Source organism: Eschrichtius robustus, chromosome 3 (genome assembly GCF_028021215.1).
Source record: "Eschrichtius robustus isolate mEscRob2 chromosome 3, mEscRob2.pri, whole genome shotgun sequence".
Classification (NCBI taxonomy): domain Eukaryota; kingdom Metazoa; phylum Chordata; class Mammalia; order Artiodactyla; family Eschrichtiidae; genus Eschrichtius; species Eschrichtius robustus.
The window spans coordinates 64648382-64672431 of record NC_090826.1 but is presented as its reverse complement, the minus strand read 5'-3'; the positions used below and the strand labels follow the sequence as shown (position 1 = coordinate 64672431).

Genomic DNA, 24050 nt, shown 5'->3' with positions numbered 1-24050 from the left:
TTCCCTGATGATTGGTGATGTTGAGTATCTTTTCATGTACCTGTTGGCCATTGGATGTCTTCTTTGGAAAAACATTAACTTAGATCCTCTTCCCATTTTTTAGTTGGATCGTTTGGGTTTTTGCTATTGTTGTATGAATTCTTTATGTATTTTGGATATTAGCCCCTTCTCAGATATGATTTGGAAATATTTTCCCCCATTCAGTAGGTTGCCTTTTCTTTTCTTTTTTTTGGTAAGATTTATTTATTATTTATTTATTTATTTTTATTTATTTTTGGCTGCGTCGGGTCTTTGGTTGCAGCACACGAGATCTTTGTTGAGCATGTGGGATCTTTCGTTGTGGTACCTGGGCTCCAGAGCACGTGGACTCTGTAGTTTGTGGCACGCAAGCTCTCTAGTTGAGGTGCGCGAGCTCAGTAGTTGTGGCACGCAGGTTTAGTTGCCCCGTGGCATGTGGGATCTTAGATCCCTGGCCAGGGATCGAACCTGCGTCCCCTGCATTGTAAGGCAGATTCTTTAGCACTGGACCACCAGGGAAGTCCCAGTTGCCTTTTCATTTCACTGATAGTTTCCTTTACTGTGCAGAAGCTTTTTAGTTTGACATCATCTCACTTGCTCAGTTTTGGGTTTTTTAGCCTTTGCTTTTGGTGTCAAATCAAAAAAATATATTGCCAAGACCCATGTCAAGGAGCGTACCACCAATGTTTTCTTCTAGGAGTTTTATGGTTTCAGATTTTGTGTTCAAGTCTTTAATCCATTTCGAGTTAATTTTTGTGTATAGCATAAGATAGTGGTCAAGTTTCATTCTTTCACAAGTGCCTGTCCAGTTTTCCCAGCACAATTTATTGACGAGACTCTTCTTTTCCCATTGTATATTCTTGGCTCCTTTTTTGTAAATCAATTGAACATATATGTGTGGGTTTATTTCTGGGCTATCTTTCTGTTCCATTGACCTATGTGTTTGTTTGTTTTTAAATGCCAGTACCATACTGTTTTTTTTTTTACCGTAGCTTTGTAATATTCTTGAATTCAGGAAGTGTGAGGGCTCCAGCTTTGTTCTTTCTCAAGATCATTTTGCCTATTTGAGGTTTTTTGTAGTTTCATACAAATGTTAGGATTATTTGTTCTATTTATGTGAAAAATGCCACTGAAATTTTGGTATGGCTTGTGTTGAATCTGTAGATTGCTTTGGGTAGTATGAACGTTTTAACAATATTAGTTCTTGCAATTCACAAGCACAGAGTATCTTTCAATTTATTTATGTCTTCTTCAATTTCTTTTCAGTATGTCTTATAGTTTTCAGTGTACATATCTTTCACATCCTTGGTTAAATATATTCCTAGGCATTTTATTCTTTTTGATGAAGTTGTGAGTGGGATTGTTTTATTAATTTCTCTTTCTGATAGTTAATACTTAATGTGTAGAAAGTCAACATAATTTTGTGTATTGATTTTGTATTCTGAAATGTTACTGATTTTATTTATTAGTTCTAACAGTTTTTTATGGAGTATTTAGGGTTTTCCATATACAGGCATACTGAATTTTATTGGGCATCACTTTATTGCACTTCACAGATACTGCATTTTTTACAAATTGAAGACTTGTGGCAATCTTACATTATCAGATGATGGTTAGCATTTTTTAGCAATAAAGTATTTTTTACTTAAGGTATGTACATTGGTTTTTTAGACATAATGCTATTGCACACTTAATAGATTACCGTATAGTGTAAACAACTTTAATATGCACTGGGAAACCAAAAAATTTTTGTGACTTGCTTTATTGCAATATTTGCTTTATTGCAATGGCCTGGAGCTCAACACACAAAATCTCTGAGGTATGCCTGTATAATATCATGTAATCTGCAAAAAGTTACAGTTTTACTTTTTCATTTCCAATTTGGTTGCCTTTTGTTCCTTCTTCTTGCCTAATTGCTCTGTCTAGGACTTCTAGCTTCCAGTGCTATGCTGAATAAAAGTAGTGAGAGTGGGCGTCCTTGTCTTATTCTTGCTCTTAGAGGAAAATATTTTATCTTTTCACCACTGAGACTGATGTTAGCTGTGAGCTTGTCAGATATGGGCTTTATTATGTTGAGGTACATTCCCTCTATACCCAGCTTCTTGAGAGTTTTAATCATAAATGGATGTTGAATTTTGTCAAATACTTTTTCTATATCTGTTGTGATGATCGTATGATATTTATCCTTCATTTTGTTAATGTGGAGTATCACTATCACATTGATTGATTTGACCCCCTAAGTTTTTCATGTAAGGGAAGTATTTTATAAAAGTTTAAAGAGTCTGCTTATTACAAAGGGACTTTTATTGAATGGAGTATATATGTTTGTTTATTTAATTACACTATTAATTACAGACACCTAGTGTATTTTGGTTTACTTCAGTCATCATTTGGGTAATTAGAAATTCTGTTTTTGCTTACTAATGAGAAATTTGCTATTTAGGAAAACATTGAATTATAGAAGATGTTTAATATTTTTCCTTTTTCAATGTAATTCATGGAAAATTTATATTTGTATTTAACATATTATTATTAATGATATTTCAGATAAAAAGTCTACCAGATACCAGATTTTGGAGTGGATTGAAGAACCTAAGACTTCTCTATCTACATGACAATGGGTTTGCAAAGTTAAAGAATGTATGTATGTTATCTGCTTGTCCAAGCCTCATTGCCCTCACTATGTTTGATTGTCCCGTAAGCCTTATAAAAGGATATAGACATGTTCTTGTCAACAGTATATGGTCTCTCAAAGCACTGGATCATCATGTGATTTCTGATGAAGAAATAATTCAGAACTGGCATCTTCCTGAAAGATTCAAAACATATAACCACCGACTTTTCTTTAATTTCTGCCCTGCTTTGAAAAAGGTAATTAGTAGCTTCATTAGGGTTTCATTTTAAATAAATGTATAGAAGTAAAATTTTAGCTTCTAAATTCTTCAACTAAATTATATAAACCAGTATTTTGTATCATTTACATAAAATATAGTAAACTAATGAATATATTAGTAATGTCTTATAACTAAAAATTTATAAAATCCTATATGCCTACTGCTAAAAATTATTGAACATAGGATTATCAAATTGTAGAGAAACAAATATTTGACTTTTTTGGGTCTCCATTATGTTTCAATAGCTTTAAGGAGGTATAGCTTACTTACTGTAAACTTCACCCATCTTACATGTATGATTCCATAATTTTGGTAAATTAACAGTGCTGTATAACTGTCTTCACAATCCAGTGTTAGAAATTTCCACCACTCCACCAGTTTCCTTCTTTCCCATCTGCAGTTAATCCCCACTCCCAACTTGGTCCTAGGTAACCATTGATCTGTTTTCTGTCTCTATTAATTTGTTTTTCTAAACATTTTATAAAAATGGAATCCTAGAATATGTAGTCTTTTTCACCTGCCTTCTTTCATCTAGGGTGATGTGTTTGAGCCTTATTCATGTTGTAGCATGTATCAGTAGTTTGTTCCTTTTGATTGCTGGGTATTATTCCATTATGTGAATATATTACATTTCCTTTGTTCATTCACCAATGGACATTTGGATTATTTCTAGTTTTTGTTATTATGAAAATGCTGCTGTAAACACCTACTTACATGTCTTTGTGTAGACATATATTTTCATTTTCTTTGGGTAGATACTTAGGAGTGCATTTGCTGAGAGGTATGGTAAGTTTATGTTTAACTTTTTAAGAAACTGAATTGTTTTCTAAAAAGTGGAAACTGCTGATGCATGAAGGTTCCATTTTCTGTATGTCCTTTCAAACACTTAGTATTTTCTATCTTTTGCACTATAGACATTATAGTAGGTGTGAAGGGTATTTCACAATGGTTTTAATTTTTATATCTCTAAAAAGTAATGATGATGATAAGCATCTTTTCATCTGCTTATTAACTATGCATATATCTTCTTTGGTCCAATGTCTATACAAATTTTTTGCCCATTTTTAAAGTGGGTGTTTGTCTCATTATTGATTTATAACAGTAGATATCTGGGTATAAGTCCTCTATCAGATAGAAGAATTGCAAATATTTTCTCCTAGCCTGTAGCTTGTCTTTTCATTTTCTTAATGGTCTTTTTGAAGCAAAAAGTTTTGAGTTTTATGAAGTCCAATTTAGAATTTTTTGTTTATGGATCATGCTTTTGGTGTTATATCTAAGAACTCTGCCTAATTCAAGGCCAAAAATTTTTTCTTTTATGTTTTATTCTAAAATTTTAATAATTATATCTCTGAAATTTAGATCTATGTTTTATCTTCAATTGATATTTTTACATGGTGTGAAGTAAGAGTCTAAGTTTATTTTTTGCATGTGGATATTCAGTTATACCAGTCCCATTCCCCCAGTGAATTGCCTTGATATTTTCTGTTAAAAATCAGTTGGCCATAAATGTAAGCATTTATTTCTAGACTCTCAATTATATTCCAGTGGTCTATATAGCTGTCCTTACAGCAGTACTACACAGTCTTGATTACTATAGCTTTGTAGTTAAGTCTCAAAATAGGGAAGTATGAGTTCTCCAACTTTGCTCTTCTTTTTCAATATTGCTTTGGCTATTCAGGGTTCCTTGCATTTACAAATGAATTTTAGGATCAGCTTGTCAGTTTCTACAATGATTCCTGCTGGGATAGCGATAAGGATTCCATTTAACTTATAGATCAATTTGTGGAGAATTACCATCTTTATAATAGTATTCTTGTCCTTGAACATGAACTGTCATTTTATTTAAGTAGTCTTTAATTCTCTCAGTTTTGTTGTTTTCAGTGTACAAGTCTTTCACTTAATTTTTGAAAATTTATTTCTATGCATTTTATTTATTTTTGTGATATTGTGAATGGAATCATTTATTAATTTCATTTTGTATTGTTTTTTATTAGCATATAGAAATACAATTAAAATTTTATTTAATCTGATATTCTGCCACTTTGCTATTCTCATTTCTTAGTTCTAGAAGTTTTTGGTTGACTCAGAATATTTGTTTTTTGATTGAAAGTGGATTTTTTTTTTCCATATTTGAATGATTCCATTAGGAAATAGTTTATTTGTTTCAATGTTTAATTCCAGGCATTTGATTATTATCTGGATTTTTAATGGAAGAGGATAAAATATTCAATTTCTAAATAGTTAATATGGTGACATTACATGTTCAAATCACCATTGTATGTTGACTTTTAAAATGTTGAAAGAAGTACTTGGGAAACTTGATATCTAGTTGTAGGTTACAGAATACTTAAATGGACAGACAAAAATAGCAGAAAACATGCTTCATGTCATATGAATATTAGAGCAAATAAGTCAAGTCAGTGTTCAAAATAAGTGGTTAATTCTGCAGGTGTTAGACAAGTCAGGTACATGATATAGAAAGTAAAGATGTATGTTTCAGAACAGTGTAATGTGTTGTAAGTATATATAATTCTGCATATATACATATATACACATTGAATATTGATGAAAAATCTAAAAACATTTGAATAGTAATCACATCTGAAAGGATATATAAACAATAAACAGTGATTATACATGGGAAGCCTAGAGATTAGAAGGTTGAAAGACTTTTTATAGCTGCATATGATTCTTTAAAAATTATGAGTATATTAATGATTTTATAATAGTAGTTTAAAAAATGTGGGGAAGTATAAAACAAGGCAGTATTTAAGTCTGGTATCTTAACCAGGGCTCTAAAGGAAGAATTTCATTTAGGTATTCTAGTTGTGTGGTATGGTGTAATCAAAGGTAGGAACAGACATGACCCTTTTAAGGACAATCAAAATGACTGAGGTTTGTATAAGGAATTAGTTGGAATTTAGAGGCAGGGGGAGTACTGAAAAGAATCTTGGATGATATACTAAGGAGTTTAGACTTCTTAATAAATGTTATGAAGATCTACTGAAGTAGTTTGAGTAGGAAATTAAAAGACATTCTGTCATAGTTGGTGTCTATGAATAACTAGTTTTTATAAATAAAAAGTTTTTTTAAAGGAGATTAATCCAGTATTTTACTAACAGATTAATGGGGATTAGGAGACAGATGAGGGCAGAGAGACCAATTATTGTAGGCCAGAAATGATGTAATTAGGGTTGATACAGGAAGATAGCAGTGGCAAAGAAGAAAGAAGATAGCATAAAGTAGAGGAAAGACACTCTAAAAGCCATTGTGGCAGGCACTTCATGTATTTTATTCCTTCATTCCTTTGCCAAATATGTATTGAGCACCTAATATGTGAGAGGGATTATTTTGGATTCTGTGGTAAATAATACTGACAAAGGTCCTGCTCTCCTGAACTCCAGTGGAAAGACATAGGGAATAAACTTGTAAGCAAAAAACAGTCAATCAGTCAATCAGTCAACCATAGAATGTCAGATAGTGTTAATTTCTAAATAAAATAAAATAAAATAAAATGGTAACATAGGATGAAAGGGGTAGAGATTTAGGCAAATACTTTAGTTAGGGTGGATGGGGAAGGACTTTCTGAAAAGTGTTTTATCTATTTATCATATCCTTTGATTTGGAAAGGTATTACTCTTATTTTATGGAAGAAAATGAAATATAGTGAGGTTTAGGAACTTATCTAATATAAGACATCTAGACAGTCATGAAGCTGAGATTTCATGTCTGTCTTGGTCTTAGTCCTACAATCAACATTACATCGCAAAGGACCAGTACAAAGATTTGGCAAGATTTTTTTAAAAATTGATTGAATGCAATAGGAGAAGAATAAGTGAAGAAAGACTCCTCTGGTATTTTGAACTTTGGGAATCAGTAATCAGAGAAATAAATAACCTAGTTAACAGAAATGGTGTCATTTGAAGAGTTTTGGTAGAAAGTTAAGTTTGGTCATGTTTATTTGAGGCAGGCTATTGATATTGAGATATCAGCCAGGCATTGGAAATGAAGAACTAAAATTCAGAAATAGTGTTCTAGGTCTAAGATGTAAATCCAGTAGTCATTTGCTCGAGCTCATAGTTGAAGCCAAGCTGTCACAGGAAAATGTAGGGATCAATAAAGTCTAAGAGCTAAGGACAGAGCCTTAGAGCGCAGTCTCATTTTGTGCATAGAAAGCAGTGGAAACAATGAGGAAAACAGAGATTGATCCAATGACATAGAAGGAAAAACAGAGACATGGCTTATTACCACTTAAGAGAAAAGAGTGATTTAAAAATGAATAATGTTTTTTAAAGAGCCAATAAAAGTTAGCACTGATACAAAACTATTTTGAAAGGCTTTTTGATAGTGAAGAGGTTATTACATCTTTGGAATTTCACTAACTTGTAGGGGTGAATATGAAATTGTAATGGTTAATACGTGATTGCCAAGTATAGAAACTTTTCGGAGAAAATCTTGGACAAAGGAAGCATAATGCCTTAACTGTAGACAATAAGGTTAATGGAAAGCCTTAAAAAAAAAAGTGATATGATACTATAATGTATTTTTAAGCTGAGGGAAATTAGTTTTAATTTTTAAAAAAGAGGTTGAAAATGTCAAAAAAAAAAAGGAAATAATTGAAGAAAAATGTTGTGGAGAAAGCATTAATAGAAAGCATCGCAACCGGAGTAAGCCTGAAAGAGATATAGGTACACCGAATTCCAGCAGAATTTTTGTGAGTTGTAGAGATTTAAAGAAATCTATTTGAATAAAAGTTTTTCAGTTTACGTATAAATTTTTATTCATTATTTTTGCTAGAAGCAATGTTCTTTTGGTTATTCGTTGATTATTGAAAGATTTTATTTAATTTATATCAGTATAAATGAACACTTGAGAAAGGAATAAATGACAACCTGTGGGGTTATTTATTTATTTAGTAGTGTTTGAAATACATTTTCAAAACATTTAGTTGCACTTATTGAGTATAAGAACATTATGAAAACTGAAAAATTATAATGAACCTCATAATATTTCACACAATTTTTTCAGTAAGTATTATTCTTTTATCAGAAGGGCATGGATGTAGAAATTTAAGAAATCTATGTTCATTCTAAACAAACAAATTAATGTGATTAAAACTTGTGCCCAGAGGAGGAGCTTCAAGATGGCGGAAGAGTAAGATGTGGAGATGACCTTCCTCCCCACAAATACATCAGAAATACATCTACGTGTGGAACAACTCCTACAGAACACCTACTGAATGCTGGGAGAAGACCTCAGACCTCCCAAAAGGCAAGAAACTCCCCATGTACCTGGGTAGGGCAAAATAAAAAAGAAAAACAGAGACAAAAGAAAAGGGACAGGACCCACACCAGTGGGCGGGAGCTGTGAAGGTGGAAAGGTTTCCACACACTAGGATGGCCCTTCACGGGCGGAGACTGCGGGTGGCGGAGAGGGGAAGCTTCGGAGCCACGGAGGAGAGCGCAGCAACAAGGGTGCGGAGGGCAAAGCGGAGAGATTCCCACACAGAGGGTCGGTGCTGACCAGCTAGTGCACCACAGCTAGCCAGGAGGGAGTCCGGGAAAAAGTCTGGAGCTGCCGAAGAGACAAGAGACATTTTCTTGCCTTGTAGTTTCCTGTTGCGCGGGAGAGGGAATTAAGAGTGCCGCTTATGGAGCTCCAGAGACGGGCACGAGCTGCGGATATCAACGAGGACCCCAGAGACGGGCATGAGACGCTAAGGCTGCTGCTGCAGCCACCAAGAAGCCTGTGTGCAAGTACAGGTCGCTATCCAAACCATCCCTCCCAAAAGCCTGTGCAGCCTGTCACTGCCAGGGTCCCGTGATCCAGGGACAGCTTCCCCTGGAGAACGCACAGCACGCCTCAGGCTGGTGCAATGTCACGCCGGCCTCTGCCGCCACAAGCTCGCCCCACACTCCGTACCCCTCCCTCTCCCCGGCCTGAGTGAGCCAGAGCCCCTGAAGCCGCTGGTCCTTTAACCCCATCCTGTCTGAGCGAAGAACAGATGCCCTCAGGCGACCTACACGCAGAGGCAGGTCCAAATCCAAAGCTGAACCCCAGGAGCTGTGCGAAGAAAGAAGGGAAAGGGAAATTTCGCCCAGCAGCCTCAGGAACAGCGGATTAAATCTCTACAATCAACTTGATGTACCCTGCATCTATGGAATACCTGAATAGACAATGAATCATCCCAAATTGAGAAGGTGGAATTTGGGAGCAACGAGATATATATTTTTTTCCCTTCTGCTTGTTTTGTGAGTGTGTATGTGTATGCTTCTGTGTGTGATTTTGTCTGTAAAACTTTGCTTTTACCATTTGTCCTAGGGTTCTGTATGTCTGGTGTTTTTGTTTTTTTGTTTTTTTTAATTAAAATTTTTTTTTAAATAATAATTTTTTTATTTTAATAACTTTTTTTATTTTACTTTATTTTATTTTATTTTACCTTCTTCTTTCTTTCTTTTTTTTTTTTTTTTCTCCCTTTTATTCTGAGCCGTGTGGAGGACAGGCTCTTGGTGCTCCAGCCAGGCGTCAGGGCTGTGCCACTGAGGTGGGAGAGCCAAGTTCAGGCTACTGGTCCACAAGAGACCTCCAAGCTCCACATAATATCAAATGGCAAAAACCTCCCAGAGATCTCCATCTCAACGCCAAGACCCAGCTCCACTCAATGAACAGCAAGCTACAGTGCTGGACACCCTATGCCAAACACCTAGGAACACAACCACATCCATTAGCACAGAGGCTGCTTAAAATCATAATAAGGCCACAGACACCCCAAAACACACCACCAGACGTGGACCTGCCCACCACAAAGACAAGATCCAGCCTCATCCACCAAAACACAGACACCAGTCCCCTCCACCAGGAAGCCTACACAACACACTGAACCAACCTTAGCCACTGGCGACAGACAGCAAAAACAATGCAAACTACGAACCTGCAGCCTGCGAAAAGGAGACTGCAAACACAGTAAGTTAAGCAAAATGAGAAGACAGAGAAACAGACACCAGATGAAGGAGCAAGGCAAAAACCCAGCAGACAAAACAAATGAAGAGGAAATAAGCAGTCTACCTGAAAAAGAATTCAGAGTAATGATAGTAAAGATGATCCAAAATCTTGGAAATACAATGGAGAAAAAACAAGAAACGTTTAACAAGGACCTAGAAGAACTAAAGAGCAAAGAAACAGTTATGAACAATACAAATTGAAAATTCTCTAGAAGGGATCAATAGCAGAACAACTGAGGCAGAAGAACGGCTAATTGACCTGGAAGATAAAATAGTGGAAATAACTACTGCAGAGCAGAATAAAGAAAAAAGAATGAAAAGAATTGAGGACAGTCTCAGAGACGTCTGGGACAATAATAAATGCACCAACATCCGAATTATAGGGGTCCCAGAAGAAGAAGAAAAAAAGAAAGGGACTGAGAAAATATTTGAAGAGATTATAGTTGAAAACTTCCCCAATATCGGAAAGAAAATAGTTAATCAAGTCCAGGAAGTGCAGAGGGTCTCATACAGGATAAATCCAAGGAGAAACATGCCAAAACACATATTAATCAAACTATCAAAAATTAAATACAAAGAAAAAATATTAAAAGCAGTAAGGGGAAAACAACAAATAAAACATAAGGGAATCCCCATAAGGTTAACAGCTCATCTTTCAGCAGAAATTCTGCAAGCCAGAAGGGAGTGGCAGGACATATTTAAACTGATGAAGGAAAAATCCTACAACCAAGATTACTGTACCCAGCAAGGATCTCATTCAGATTCAATGGAGAAATTAAAACCTTTACAGACAAGCAAAAGCTAAGAGAATTCAGCACCACCAAACCAGCTTTACAACAAATGCTAAAGGAAATTCTCTAGGCAGGAAACAGAAGAGAAGCAAAAGACCTACAATAACAAACCCAGAACAATTAAGAAAATGGTAATTGGAACATACATATCGATAATTACCTTAAATGTAAATGGATTAAATGCTCCAACCAAAAGATATAGATTGGCTGAATGAATAAAAAAACAAGACCCATATACATGCTGTCTACAAGAGACCCACTTCAGACCTAGGGACACATACAGACTGAAAGTGAGGGGATGGAAAAAGATATTCCATGCAAATGGAAATCAAAAGAAAGCTGGAGTAGCAATTCTCATATCAGACAAAATAGACTTTAAAACAAAGACTATTACAAGAGACAAAGAAGGACACTACATAATGATCAAGGGATCAATCCAAGAAGAAGATATAACAATTGTAAATATTTATGCATCCAACATAGGGGCACCTCAATACATAAGGCAAATACTAACAGCCATAAAAGGGGAAATCGACAGTAACACAATCATAGTAGGGGATTTTAACACCCCACTTTCACCAATGGACAGATCATCCAAAATGAAAATAAATAAGGAAACACAAGCTTTAAATGATACATTAAACAAGATGGACTTGATATTTATAGGACCTTCCATCCAAAAACAACAGAATACACATTCTTCTCAAGTGCTCATGGAACATTCTCCAGGATAGATCATATCTTGGGTCACAAATCAAGCCTTGGTAAATTTAGGAAAATTGAAATCATATCAAGTATCTTTTCTGACCACAATGCTATGAGACTAGATATCAATTACAGGAAAAAATCTGTAAGAAATACAGACACATGGAGGCTAAGCAAACACACTACTTAATAACCAAGAGATCACTGAAGAACTCAAAGAGGAAGTCAAAAAATACCTAGAAACAAATGACAGTGAAAACACGACGACCCAAAACCTATGGGATGCAGCAAAAGCAGTTCTAAGAGGGAAGTTTATAGCAATAAATCCTCCCTTAAGAAAAAAGAAACCTCTCAAATAAACAACCTAACCTTGCACCTAAAGCAGTTAGAGAAAGAAGAACAAAAAAACCCCCAAAGTTAGCAGAAGGAAGGAAATCATAAAGATCAGATCAGAAATAAATGAAAAAGAAAATGAAGGAAACGATAGCAAAGATCAATAAAAGTAAAAGCTGGTGCTTTGAGAAGATAAACAAAATTGATAAACCATTAGCCAGACTCATCAAGAAAAAAAGGGAGAAGACTCAAATCAATAGAATTAGAAATGAAAAAGGAGAAGTAACAACTGACACTGCAGAAATACAAAGGATCATGAGAGATTACTACAAGTAACTATATGCCAATAAAGTGGACAACCTGTAAGAAATGGGCAAATTCTTAGAAATGCCCAACCTTCCGAGACTGAACGAGGAAGGAATAGAAAATATGAACAGAGCAATCACAAGCACTGAAATTGAAACTGTGATTAAAAATCTTCCAACAAACAAAAGCCCACGACCAGATGGCTTCACAGGCGAATTCTATTAAACATTTAGAGAACAGCTAACAGCTATCCTTCTCAAACTCTTCCCAAATATAGCAGAGGGAGGAACACTCCCAAACTCATTCTACGAGGCCACCATCACTCTCATACCAAAACCAAAGATGTCACAAAGAAAGAAAACTACAGACCAATATCACTGATGAACATAGATGCAAAAATCCTCAACAAAATACTAGCAAACAGAATCCAACAGCATGTTAAAAGAATCATGCACTATGATCAAGTAGGGTTTATCCCAGGAATGCAAGGATTCTTCAATATACGCAAATCAATCAGTGTGATAAAGCATATTAACAAACTGAAGAATAAAAACCATATGATCATCTCAATAGATGCAGAAAAAAAACTTGACAAAATTCAACACCCATTTATGATAAAAACACTCCAGAAAATAGGCATAGAAGGAACTTACCTCAACATAATGAAGACCATATATGACAAACCCACAGCCAACATTGTTCTTAATGGTGAAAAACTGAAACCATTTCCTCTAAGATCTGGAACAACACAAGGTTGCCCACTCTCACCACTATTATTCAACATAGTTTTGGAAGGTTTAGCCGCAGCAATCAGAGAAGAAAAAGAAATACAAGGATTCCAAATCAGAAAAGAAGAAGTAAAGCTGTCACTGTTTGCAGATGACATGATACTATACATAGATAATCCTAAAGATGCTACCAGAAAACTACTAGAGCTAATCAATGAATTTGGTAAAGTAGCAGGATACAAAATTGATTCACAGAAATCTCTTGCATTCCTATACACTAAGCATGAAATATCTGAAAGAGAAATTAAGGAAACACGCCCATTTACCATTGCAACAAAAAAGAATAAAATACCTAGGAAAAAACCTACCTAAAGAGACCAAAGACCTGTATGCAGAAAACTATAACACACTGATGAAAGAAATTAAAGACGTTACAAACAGATGGAGAGATATACCATGTTCTTGGATTGGAAGAATCAACATTGTGAAAATGACTCTACTACCCAAAGCAATCTACAGATTCAATGCCATCCTTATGAAACTACCACTGGCATTTTTCACAGAACTAGAACAAAAAATTTTACAATTTGTATGGAAACACAAAAGACCCCGAATAGCCAAAGCAATCTTGAGAAAGAAAAACAGAGCTGGAGGAATCAGGCCCCCTGACTTCAGACTATACTACAAAGTTACAGTAATCAAGACAGTATGGTACTGGCACAGAAATAGAAATATAGATCAATGGGACAGGATAGAAAGCCCAGAGATAAACCCATGCACATATGGGTACCTTATCTTTGATAAAGGAGGCAGGAATATACAGTGGAGAAATGACAGCCTCTTCAATAAGTGGTGCTGGGAAAACTGGACAGCTACATGTAAAAGAATGAAATTAGAACACTCCCTAACACAATACACAAAAATAAACTCAAAATGGATTAAAGACCTAAATGTAAGGCCAGACACCATCAAACTTTTAGAGGGAAACGTAGGCAGAACACTCTATGACATAAATCACAGCAAGATCCTTTTTGACCCACCTCCTAGAGAAATGGAAATAAAAACAAAAATAAACAAAAGGGACCTAATGAAACTTAAAAGCTTTTGCACAGCAAAGGAAACCATAAACAAAATGAAAAGACAACCCTCAGAATGGGAGAAAATCTTTGCAAATGAAGCAACTGACAAAGGATTAATCTCCAAAATTTACAAGCAGCTCAATATCAAAAAAACAAACAACCCAATCCAAAATTGGGCAGAAGACCTAAATAGACATTTCTCCAAAGAAGATATACAGATTGCCAACAGACACATGAAAGAATGCTCAACATCATTAATCATTAGAGAAATGCAAATCAAAACTACAATGAGGTATCATCTCACACCAGTCAGAATGGCTATCATCAAAAAATCTACAAACAATGAATGCTGGAGAGGGTGTGGAGAAAAGGGAACTCTCTTGCACTGTTGGTGGGAATGTATATTGATACAGCCACTATGGAGAACAGTATGGAGGTTCCTTAAAAAACTAAAAATAGAATTACCATATGACCCAGCAATCCCACTACTGAGCATATGCCCTGAGAAAAACATAATTGAAAAAGAGTCATGTACCAAAATGTTCATTGCAGCTCTATTTACAATAGCCAGAACATGGAAACGGCCTAAGTGTCCATCAAGAGATGAAAGGATAAAGAAGAAGTGGCACATAGATACAATGGAATATCACTCAGCCATAAAAAGGAATGAAACTGAGTTATTTGTAGTGAGGTGGATGGACCTAGAGACTGTCATACAGAGTGAAATAAGTCAGAAAGAGAGAAACAAATACCGTATGCTAACACATATATATGGAATCTAAAAAAAAAAAAGGAAAAAAGAAAAAAAAATGGTCATGAAGAACCTAGGGGCAAGACGCTAATAAAGATGCAAACCTAGTAGAGAATGGACTTGAGGATACGGAGAGGGGGAAGCATAACGTGGGACAAAGTGAGAGAGTGGCATGGACATATATACACTACCAAACTTAAAATAGATAGCTAGTGGGAAGCAGCCGCATAGCACAGGGAGATCAGCTTGCTGCTTTGTGACCACCTAGAGGGGTGGGGTAGGGAGGGTGGGAGGGAGAGAGATGCAAGAGGGAAGAGATATGGGGACATATGTATATGTATAACTGATTCACTTTGTTATAAAGCAGAAACTAACACACCGTTGTAAAGCAATTATTCTCCATTAAATTGTTAAAAAAAAAAACAAAACAGAAAAACTTGTGCCCTATAACACAATGAAGCTGTCTAGAAGGAACCTGTTTATTCTTAACTGTGACATATAATTTATAGACTTTAGTTTTTTGGTGTCTAGTTGGAAATTACTTATATCTTGAAGACAGGGGAAAACACAAGTGCTTCTTCACTATATGAAACCAAAGTAACTAGAAATTTGAAGTGCTTTTTAACCTAAAAATCTAAAAACATATAGTAGGGGATATATATTTATAATTTTAAGATAGGAGTGATCTGGGCGAGGAATCAGTGCTATCAATTGGGATTGTGTTTTGACTGCATGTAATAGAAAGAAAGGTAAATGGATTTTATTTTTGTTATGAAACAAAGAATTTAGAGGTAGTCAGTCCTTCTGTGTAGCTTCTCAAGGAAGTTGTGAAGGACCAAGCTTTATTCTAACTTCCTGCCATGTATCTTTAACAAATGAACATTTTCCCTCATAGGAAGTGAGCTTTTTCATGTCCAGGTATGTGCTTACATCAGGAGGAAGGGGATTGGTAGGAACACAAAGCACATGTTAGCTAAGACTACCTTTTTGTATTAGGAAAAGAGTAGCTCCTCTAGGTATTCCACCTGAAAGACTTCTACCGCCAGAACTAGATCACATGGCTACCATGAGAGAGGAGAATCTGCTATGATGAGTATTTTTAATTGGGCATATTTAATTCTTAAACAAAACCAATGTTCTATTTTTGTTGTTTTGTTTTACTTTATTCTTTAAATTTTATTGAAGTATAGCTGATTTACAATGTCATGTTAGTTTCAGGTATACATACAATGATACAGTTATACATACTGTATACAGTATGTATACATATGTATAAATATATATTCTTTTTCAGATTATTTTTCCTTATTACATAATGTTGATTATAGTTCTCTGTGCTATACAGTAGGTCCTTGTTGGTTATCTCTTCTATACATAGAAGTGAGTATATGTTAATCCCAACCTCCTATCCTCCCTCTTTCCCCATTGGTAACCATAAGTTTGTTTTCTTTGTTGGTGTTTCCTTTTCTTTGTTTGTTTTCTTTTTGTATTTCTGTTTTGTAAATAAGTTCATTTGTTGTTTTTTTTTTAAGATTCCACACATAAGCAGTATATTTGTCTTTCTCTGGCTTACTCTGTCTGGCTTGCTTTACTTACTTTACTTAGTATGATAACTTGTAGGTCCATTCATATTGCTACAAATGGCATGATTTCATTTTTTTTTATGGCTGAGTAATATTCTGTTGTATGTATACATATATATATATATATGTATATGCATACATACACACACCATATCTTATCCATTCACCTGTCAATGGAAATTTAGGTTGCTTCCATGTCTTGGCTATTGAAAATAGTCCTGCAGTGAACATTGGGGTGCATGTATCTTTTCAAATTATGGTTTTCTCCAGATATATGCCCAGGAGTGGGATTGCAGGAGCATTTGGTAGCTCTGTTTTTAGTGTTTTAAGGAACCTCTATATTGTTCTCCATAGTGGCTGTACCAATTTATATTCCCATCAACAGTGTAGGAGGGTTCCTTTTCCTCCACACCATCTCTAGCATTTATTATTTGTAGACATTTTGATGATGGCCATTCTGACCAGAGTGAGATGATACCTCATTGTAGTTTTGATCTGCATTTCTTTAATAATTAGTGATGTTGAGCATTTTTTCATGTGCCTGTTGGCCATCTGTATGTCTTCTTGGGAGAAATGTCTGTTTAGGTCTTCTGCACATTTTTTGATTGGGTTGTTTGTTTTTTGATATTAAGGTATATGAGCTGTTTGTATATTTTGGAGATTAATCCCTTGTCGGTCACATCATTTTCAAATATTTTCTCCCATTCTGTAGGTTGTCTTTTCATTTTGTTTATGGTTTTCTATGCTGTGCACAAGCTCTTAAGTTTCATTAGGTCCCATTTGTTTATTTTTGTTTTTATCTCCATTACTCTAGGAGATGTATCTAAAAAGATATTGCTGTGATTTATGTCAAAGAATATTCTGCCTGTGTTTTCTTCTAGGAGTTTTATGGTTTTACACATAGGTCTTTGATCCATTCTGAGTTGATTTTTGTATATGGTGTTAGAGAATGTTCTAATTTCATTCTTTTACATGTAGCTGTCCAGTTTTCCCAGCATCACTTATAGAAGAGACTGTCTTTTCTCCATTGTATATTCTTGCCTTCTTTGTTGTAGATTAATTGACCATAGGTGCTTGGGTTTATTTCTGGGCTTTCTATCTTGTTCCATTGATCTATATGTCTGTTTTTGTGTCCATACCATACTGTTTTGATTACTGTAACTTTGTAGTAGAGTTTGAGGCCACGGAGCCTGATTCCTCCAGCTCTGCTCTTTTTTCTCAAGATTGTTTTGGCTATTCAGGGTCTTTTGTGCTTCCATACAAATTTAAAAAATTTTTGTTAAAGTTCTATGAAAAATGCCTTTGGTAATTTAATAGGGATTACATTGAATCTGTAGATTGCCTTGGGTAGTATAGTTATTTTAACAATATTGATTCTTCCAATCCTAGAACATGGTATATGTTTCCATCTGTCTGTGCCGTTTTCAGTTTCTTTCATCAGCGTCTTATAGTTTTTGGAGTACATGTCTTTTGCTTCCTTAGGTAGGTTTATTCCTAGGTATTTTATTCTTTTTGATGCAGTGGTAAATGGGATTCTTTCCTTTATTTCTCTTTCTGATCTTTCATTGTTAGTGTAAAGAAATGCAACAGATTTCTGTGTATTAATTTTGTATCCTGCAACTTTACCAAATTCATTGATGAGCTCTAGTAGTTTTCTGACAGCATCTTTAGGATTTTCTATGTATAGTGTCATTTCATCTTCAAAGAGTGACAGTTTTACTTCTTCTTTTCCAGTTTGGATTCCTTTTATTTCTTTTTTTTCTTTGATTGCCTTGGCTAGGACTTCCAAAGCTATGTTGAATGAAAGTGGGAAGAGTGAGCATCTTTGTCTTGTTCCTGATATTAAAGGAAATGCTATCAGCTTTTCCCTGTTGAATATGATATTAGCTGTGGGTTTGTCATATATGGCCTTTATTACGTTCAGGCACGTTCTCTTTTTGCCCACATTCTGGAGAGTTTTTATCATAAATGGATGTTGAATTTTGTCAGAAGTTTTTTATTTTCTATTGAGATGATCATATGGTTTTTATTCTTCAATTTGTTAATGTGGTATATCACACTGATTGATTTGTGGATATTGAAAAATCCTTGCATCCCTCAGATAAATCCCACTCGATCCTGGTGTAAGATTCCTTTACTGTATTGTTGGCTTCTGTTTGCTAGTATTTTGTTGAGGATTTTTGCTTCTATGTTCATCAGTGATAATTGTCCTGTAATTTTCTTTTTTTGTGATATCTTTGTCTGTTTTTGGTATCAGGTTGATGGTGGCCCCTTAGAATGAGTTTGGAAGTGTTCCTTTCTCTGCAATATTTTAGAATAGTTTGAGAAGAATAGATATTAACTCTTCTCTTAATGTTTAGTAGAATACATCTGTGAAGTCATCTGGTCCTGGACTTTGGTTTATTGGGAGTTTTTTAACCACGGATTCAATTTTAGTACTTGTAATTGGTCTGTTCATATTTTTTACTTCTTCCTGGTTCAGTCTTGGGAGATTGTGCCTTTCTAAGAATTTGTCCATTTCTTCTAGTTATCCATTTTATTGACACATAATTGCTTGTAGTAGTCTCTTATGATCCTTTGTATTTCTGTGGTGTTGGTTTTAACTTTTTCTTTTTCATTTCTGATTTTATTGATTTGGGCTCTGTCCCTTTTTTTCTTGGTGAGTCTGGTGAAAGGTTTATCAATTCTTTTTTATCTTTTGAAAGAACTAGCTTTTAGTTTCTTTGATCTTTTCTATTGTTTCCTTAGTCTCTATTTCATTTATTTCTGCTCTGATCTTTATGATTTCTTTCCTTCTACTTATTTTGGGTTTTGTTGGTTCTTCTTTCTCTAGTTGCTTTAGGTGTAAGGTTAGGTTGTTTATTTGAGATTTTTCTTGTTACCTGATATGCAATTGTATTGCTGTAAACTTCTCTCTTAGAACTGCTTTTGCTGCATTCCACAGATTTTGAATTGTGTTGTTTTCATTTTCATTTGTCTCTTGGTATTTTTTGATTTCCTCTTTGATTTCTTCAGTGATTCATTGGTTGTTTAGTAGCATATTGTTTAGCCTCCATGTTTGTATGGGTTATTTTTCAGTTTTTTTTTCTTGTAGTTGATTTCTAATTTCTCTTTTCTTAAATTTACTGAGGCTTGCTTTGTGGGCCAGCATGTGATCTATCTTGGAGAATGTTCCATTGTTCCATGTACACTTGAGAAGGATGTGTATTCTGCTGCTTTCTCCTTTTATGTTTTGTTAATATTTGCCTTATATATTGATGTGCTCCTATATTGGATGCATATATATTTACAATTGTTATATCTTCTTCTTGGATTGATCCCTTGATCATTATGTAGTATCCTTTTTTGTCTCTTGTAACAGTCTTTATTTTAAAGTCTATTTTGTCTGATATGAGTATTGCTACACCAGCTTTCTTTTGATTTCCATTTGTGTGGTATACCTTTTTCCATCCCGGCACTTTCAGTCTGTATGTGTCTCTAGATCTAAAGTGGGTTTCTTGTAGACAGCATATATGTGGGTCTTGTTTTGTATCCATTCAGCCAGTCTTTGTCTTTTGGTTGGAGCATTTAATCCGTTTCCATTTAAGGTAATTATTTATATGTATGTTCTTATTTCCATTTTGTTAACTCTCTTGGATTTGCTTTTGTAGGCCTTCTTTTTCCCTTTCCTTCCTCTTTTGTTCTCTTGTGATTTGATGACGATCTTTAGTGTTTTGTTTGGATTCCTTTTTCTTCTTTGTGTGTATATCTATTACAGATTTTTGGTTTGCAGTTACCATGAAGTTTTGGTATAGCAGTCTATATATTGTTTTAAGTTGCTGATCTTTTAATTACAAATGTATTTTAAATATCCTGCATTTGTACTCTCCTCCTCCCATGCTTACTGGTTTTGATATCATATATGTGTGTGGATGATTTCCTACCTTTGCTGTATGTTTGCCTCTACCATGAGATTTCCCATGTCATAATTTTCTTGTTTCTAGTTGTGGCCTTTTCTTTTCCACTTAGAGAAGTTTCTTTAGCATTTGTTGTAAAGCTGATTTGGTAGTGCTGAATTCTTTTAGCTTTTGCTTCTTTGTAAAGCTTTTGATTTATCTGTCAAATCTGAATGAGAGCCTTGCTGGGTAGACTATTCTTGGTCGTAGGTTTTTCCCTTTCATCACTTTAAATATATTATGCCACTTCCTTCTGGCCTGCAGAGTTTCTACTGAAAAATCAGCTGATAGTCTTATGGAGAGTCCCTTGTATGTTATTTGTTGCTTTTCCCTTGTTGCTTTTAAGATTTTCTCTTTGTCTTTAATTTTTGTCAGTTTGATTACTGTGGGTCTTGGTGCCTTCCTACTTGGGTTAATCCTGTATGGGGCTCTATGTACTTCCTGGATTTGGGTGACTGTTTCCTTTCCCATGGTAGGGAAGTTTTTAGCTATTATGTCTTCAAATATTTTCTCAAGCCCTTTCTCTTCTCCTTCTAGGTCCCCTATAATGTGAGTGTTGTTGTGTTTAATGTTATCACTTTTTTTTTTCTTTTTTCTGTGCCATGGCAGTGATTTCCACCATTCTGTCTTCCCACTCACTTATCTGTTCCTCTGCCTCATTTATTCTGCTATTGATTCCTTCTGGGTACTTTTCATTTCAGTTATTCATTTGTTCACCTTTGTTTGTTTGTTCTTTATGTATTCTAGCTCTTTGTTAAACATTTCTCATACATTCTCAGTTTGTGCCTCCATTCTTTTCCATAGTTCTTGGATCATCTTTATGATCATTACTCTGAAATCTTTCTCAGGTATATTGCCTGTCTCCACTTCACTTAGCTGTATTTTTGCTGTTTTTTCTTGTTGCTTAGTCTGGACCATATTCCTTTGCTGTCTCATTTTGTTTAAATTTCTAATTTTATTTTTATTTATGTAGTAGGTTATGTTTCTCAACCTTGGAGAAGTAGCCCTCTGTAGGGGATGTCCTATGTGTCCCAGCAGTACACTCCCTTCTTGTCACCCAAGGGCCAGGGACCAGTTGGTCCCATGTTAGAGTCTGATCTATGTTTGCGGACTCAGTTCCACAGGCTGTGGGATTGTAGTTTTCTTCTTTCTGGTGTCTGACCTCTCCAGGATGAGTATGGTCTAGAGCCATGTGCAGGCTTCCTAGCAGGAGGGGCCCATGCCTGCTGACTGGTGTATGGGTCTGGGTCTTGGCCCTCTGGTGGGCAGGACCATGTAAAGGGGCATGTCTAGAGGTGGCTGTGGGCTCAGGAAGTCTTTAGGCAGCCTGTCTATTGATGGGTGGGGCTATGTTCACACCCCGTTGGTTGTTTGGCCTGAGGCATGTCCACACGGGAGCCTATAGTCTGTTTGGTGGGGCTGGCTGTTTGTGTGAATGATTCAAGCAAAATGTCTGTCTCCAGCAAGAGTTCATGCAGATGAACACGCCTCAATATGTCCACCCCAGCTTTTATGACCCCAGAGAGAGCCACAGCTGCCCCCCATTGTCCCATGAGACCATCCAAAACAAGCAGGTAGGTCTGTCCCAGGCTCCTATGGAGTTACTGCTTTTGCCTTAGGTGTTGGTGCACATAAGATCTTGTGTGCACCCTCCAAGGGTGGAGTCTCTGTTTCTCCTAGTCCTGTGGAGCCCCTGCAGTCAAGCCCTGCTGGCTTCAAAGCCAAATTCTCTTGGGGCTCCTCCTCCCGCTGCCAGGCCTGTAGTCTGGGGAGCCTGTCGTGGGGACCAGAGCTCTCACTCCTGTGGGAGAACTTCTGCAATATAATTATTCTCCAGTTTGTAGGTGCCACCTAGGTGGTATGAGATGTGATTATATCGCAAGTGCACCCCTCCTACCATCTCTTTTTGGTTTCTCCTTTATATCATTGGATGTAGAATATCTTTTTTTGGTAGGTTCCAGACTTTTTTATTGATAGTTGTCAGCAGTTACTTGTAATTTTGGTGTGCTTTTGAGTGGAGGTGAGCTCAGTGTCCTTTTACTACACCATCTTGTCCCAGGACCATCAATATTCTATTAATAAGGAGGAAAGGAATATAGATTCTTGGAAGGCAGTTAATACTTTGTCACATGGTGAAAAAATTGAAAATGCAGTACAGGATTGATATTCCAAGGTAGAGATATTTAGCTCAAACACTTAACGTCCCTTTGTTCTTAATTCCAATGTAAATTTCAAAAGAAAAATAAAACTGCATATATAGACATATAGTATATAAAACTGCATATATAGACATATAGTATATATAATTACCAAATTAATATTTTAAAATGAATTCATGCTTGACTTAATAGAGTAATATAGATTACATAATGTTTGTAAATATTTAAAATGTTTTTGCTTTCCAAAAAATAAAGATAAAAGAGAAAATATAGTCAATATGAAATACAAAAACATTGTAAGACAACATATCAAAAGTAATACTGTAGGTGTAAAAATTATATATTTACATTTATGAGTGTGATGTACATATAAGTAAATGTACCTCAATTATAATTTTATTATAAATAAATGTGAAAACCAAAATCAAGATGTTTATTAGCAATATCATGTCCAAAACCAATGTAATGCAGTAAAAGTAAAAGTATAATGCTAAGCAAATATATATTAATTGGTATAAAGCAAAAGTCTTAACATTAATCTTAATGTAGGATTCAGTACACAAAACATTAAGTGGAGTAAATAGGAACTGTTTCAATTGATATAAAAAATAACAGCTACAATAAAGATATTTTTGTTTGGGCATTAATATACAAAATTGTATTATACAAAATATATAACAGAAATATTTTTGGAAATGTAAGACTAGATAGATAAAAAATAGTATAGGGCCAACATAACATATTTATCTTAATAAATTATTGTATTCAAAGATAATCATATTGTCATGGGGATGAAATGTACAGCATGGGAAATATAGTCAATAATAATATAATACCTTTGTGTAGTGACAGATGATAACTTGACTAATTGTTATGATCATTTTGTAATGTAGAGAAATACTGAATCACTACGTGTGTACCAGGAATTAATATGGTGTTGTAGGTCAGTTATACTTCAAAAAACAAACAAACTCATAGAAAAAGAGATCAGATTTGTGGTTACCAGAGGCAGGGGGCTTGGGGGAGAGGGAATTTGATGAAGGTGGTCACAATGTACAAACTTCCATTTATAAAATAAATAAGTACTAGGAATGTAATGTACAACATGATTAATATAATTAACATTGCTTTATGTTATACATGTTATAAAAGTTAAGAGAGTAAATCCCAAGAGTTTTCATCACAAGGAAAAATATTTTTTTCTTTTTCTTTTATTTTGTATCTATATGAAATGATGAATGTTCACAAACCTAATTTTGGTAGTCATTTTATGATGTACATAAGTCAAATAATTGTGCGGTATACCTTAAACTTATGCAGTGCTATATGTCAAATATATCTCAATAAAATAGAGGAAAAAAAATAAGGGTACAGGATTTCACTTCAGGGAAGATAGAGTAGATGTTCCTCTTGTAAGGTACAGCTCAATTCCCTGGACATTATATGCATTATATAATTACTATTTATTATATAAGGTATTATATAATGTTATATATTATAGAAATTCCTTGGACATTATATACAGAACAAACATAAAAAGACTATGAGTAATGAAGAGCAGAAACTGACTGGCTAAGACAATCAGAACCTGAGGAATGAAAATGGAGTGAGTTTGCTGTTTTGCTGGGGTTTTTCTTTTTTTTTTCCTTTATATATCCTAAAATTTTAGCTGAAGAAGGCAGTAACCCAGAAAGGCCAAAGGGTGCAAACAAAAAAACAAAATACCAAAAATACAAATAGAAGTATTCTTTCTATCCAAACAACCAA

The 24050-nt window shown here is 35.0% G+C and overlaps 1 protein-coding gene across 1 annotated transcript in view; it reads left to right on the top strand.

Moving 5' to 3' along the window:
- LRRIQ3 (leucine rich repeats and IQ motif containing 3) overlaps positions 1-24050 on the top strand; it is a 218848-nt gene that overhangs the window by 22608 nt on the left and 172190 nt on the right. The window contains exon 3 of the mRNA XM_068538019.1: positions 2566-2889. Coding sequence (XP_068394120.1) covers positions 2566-2889 — 324 coding nt within the window. The remainder of the gene's footprint in view (positions 1-2565; positions 2890-24050) is intronic.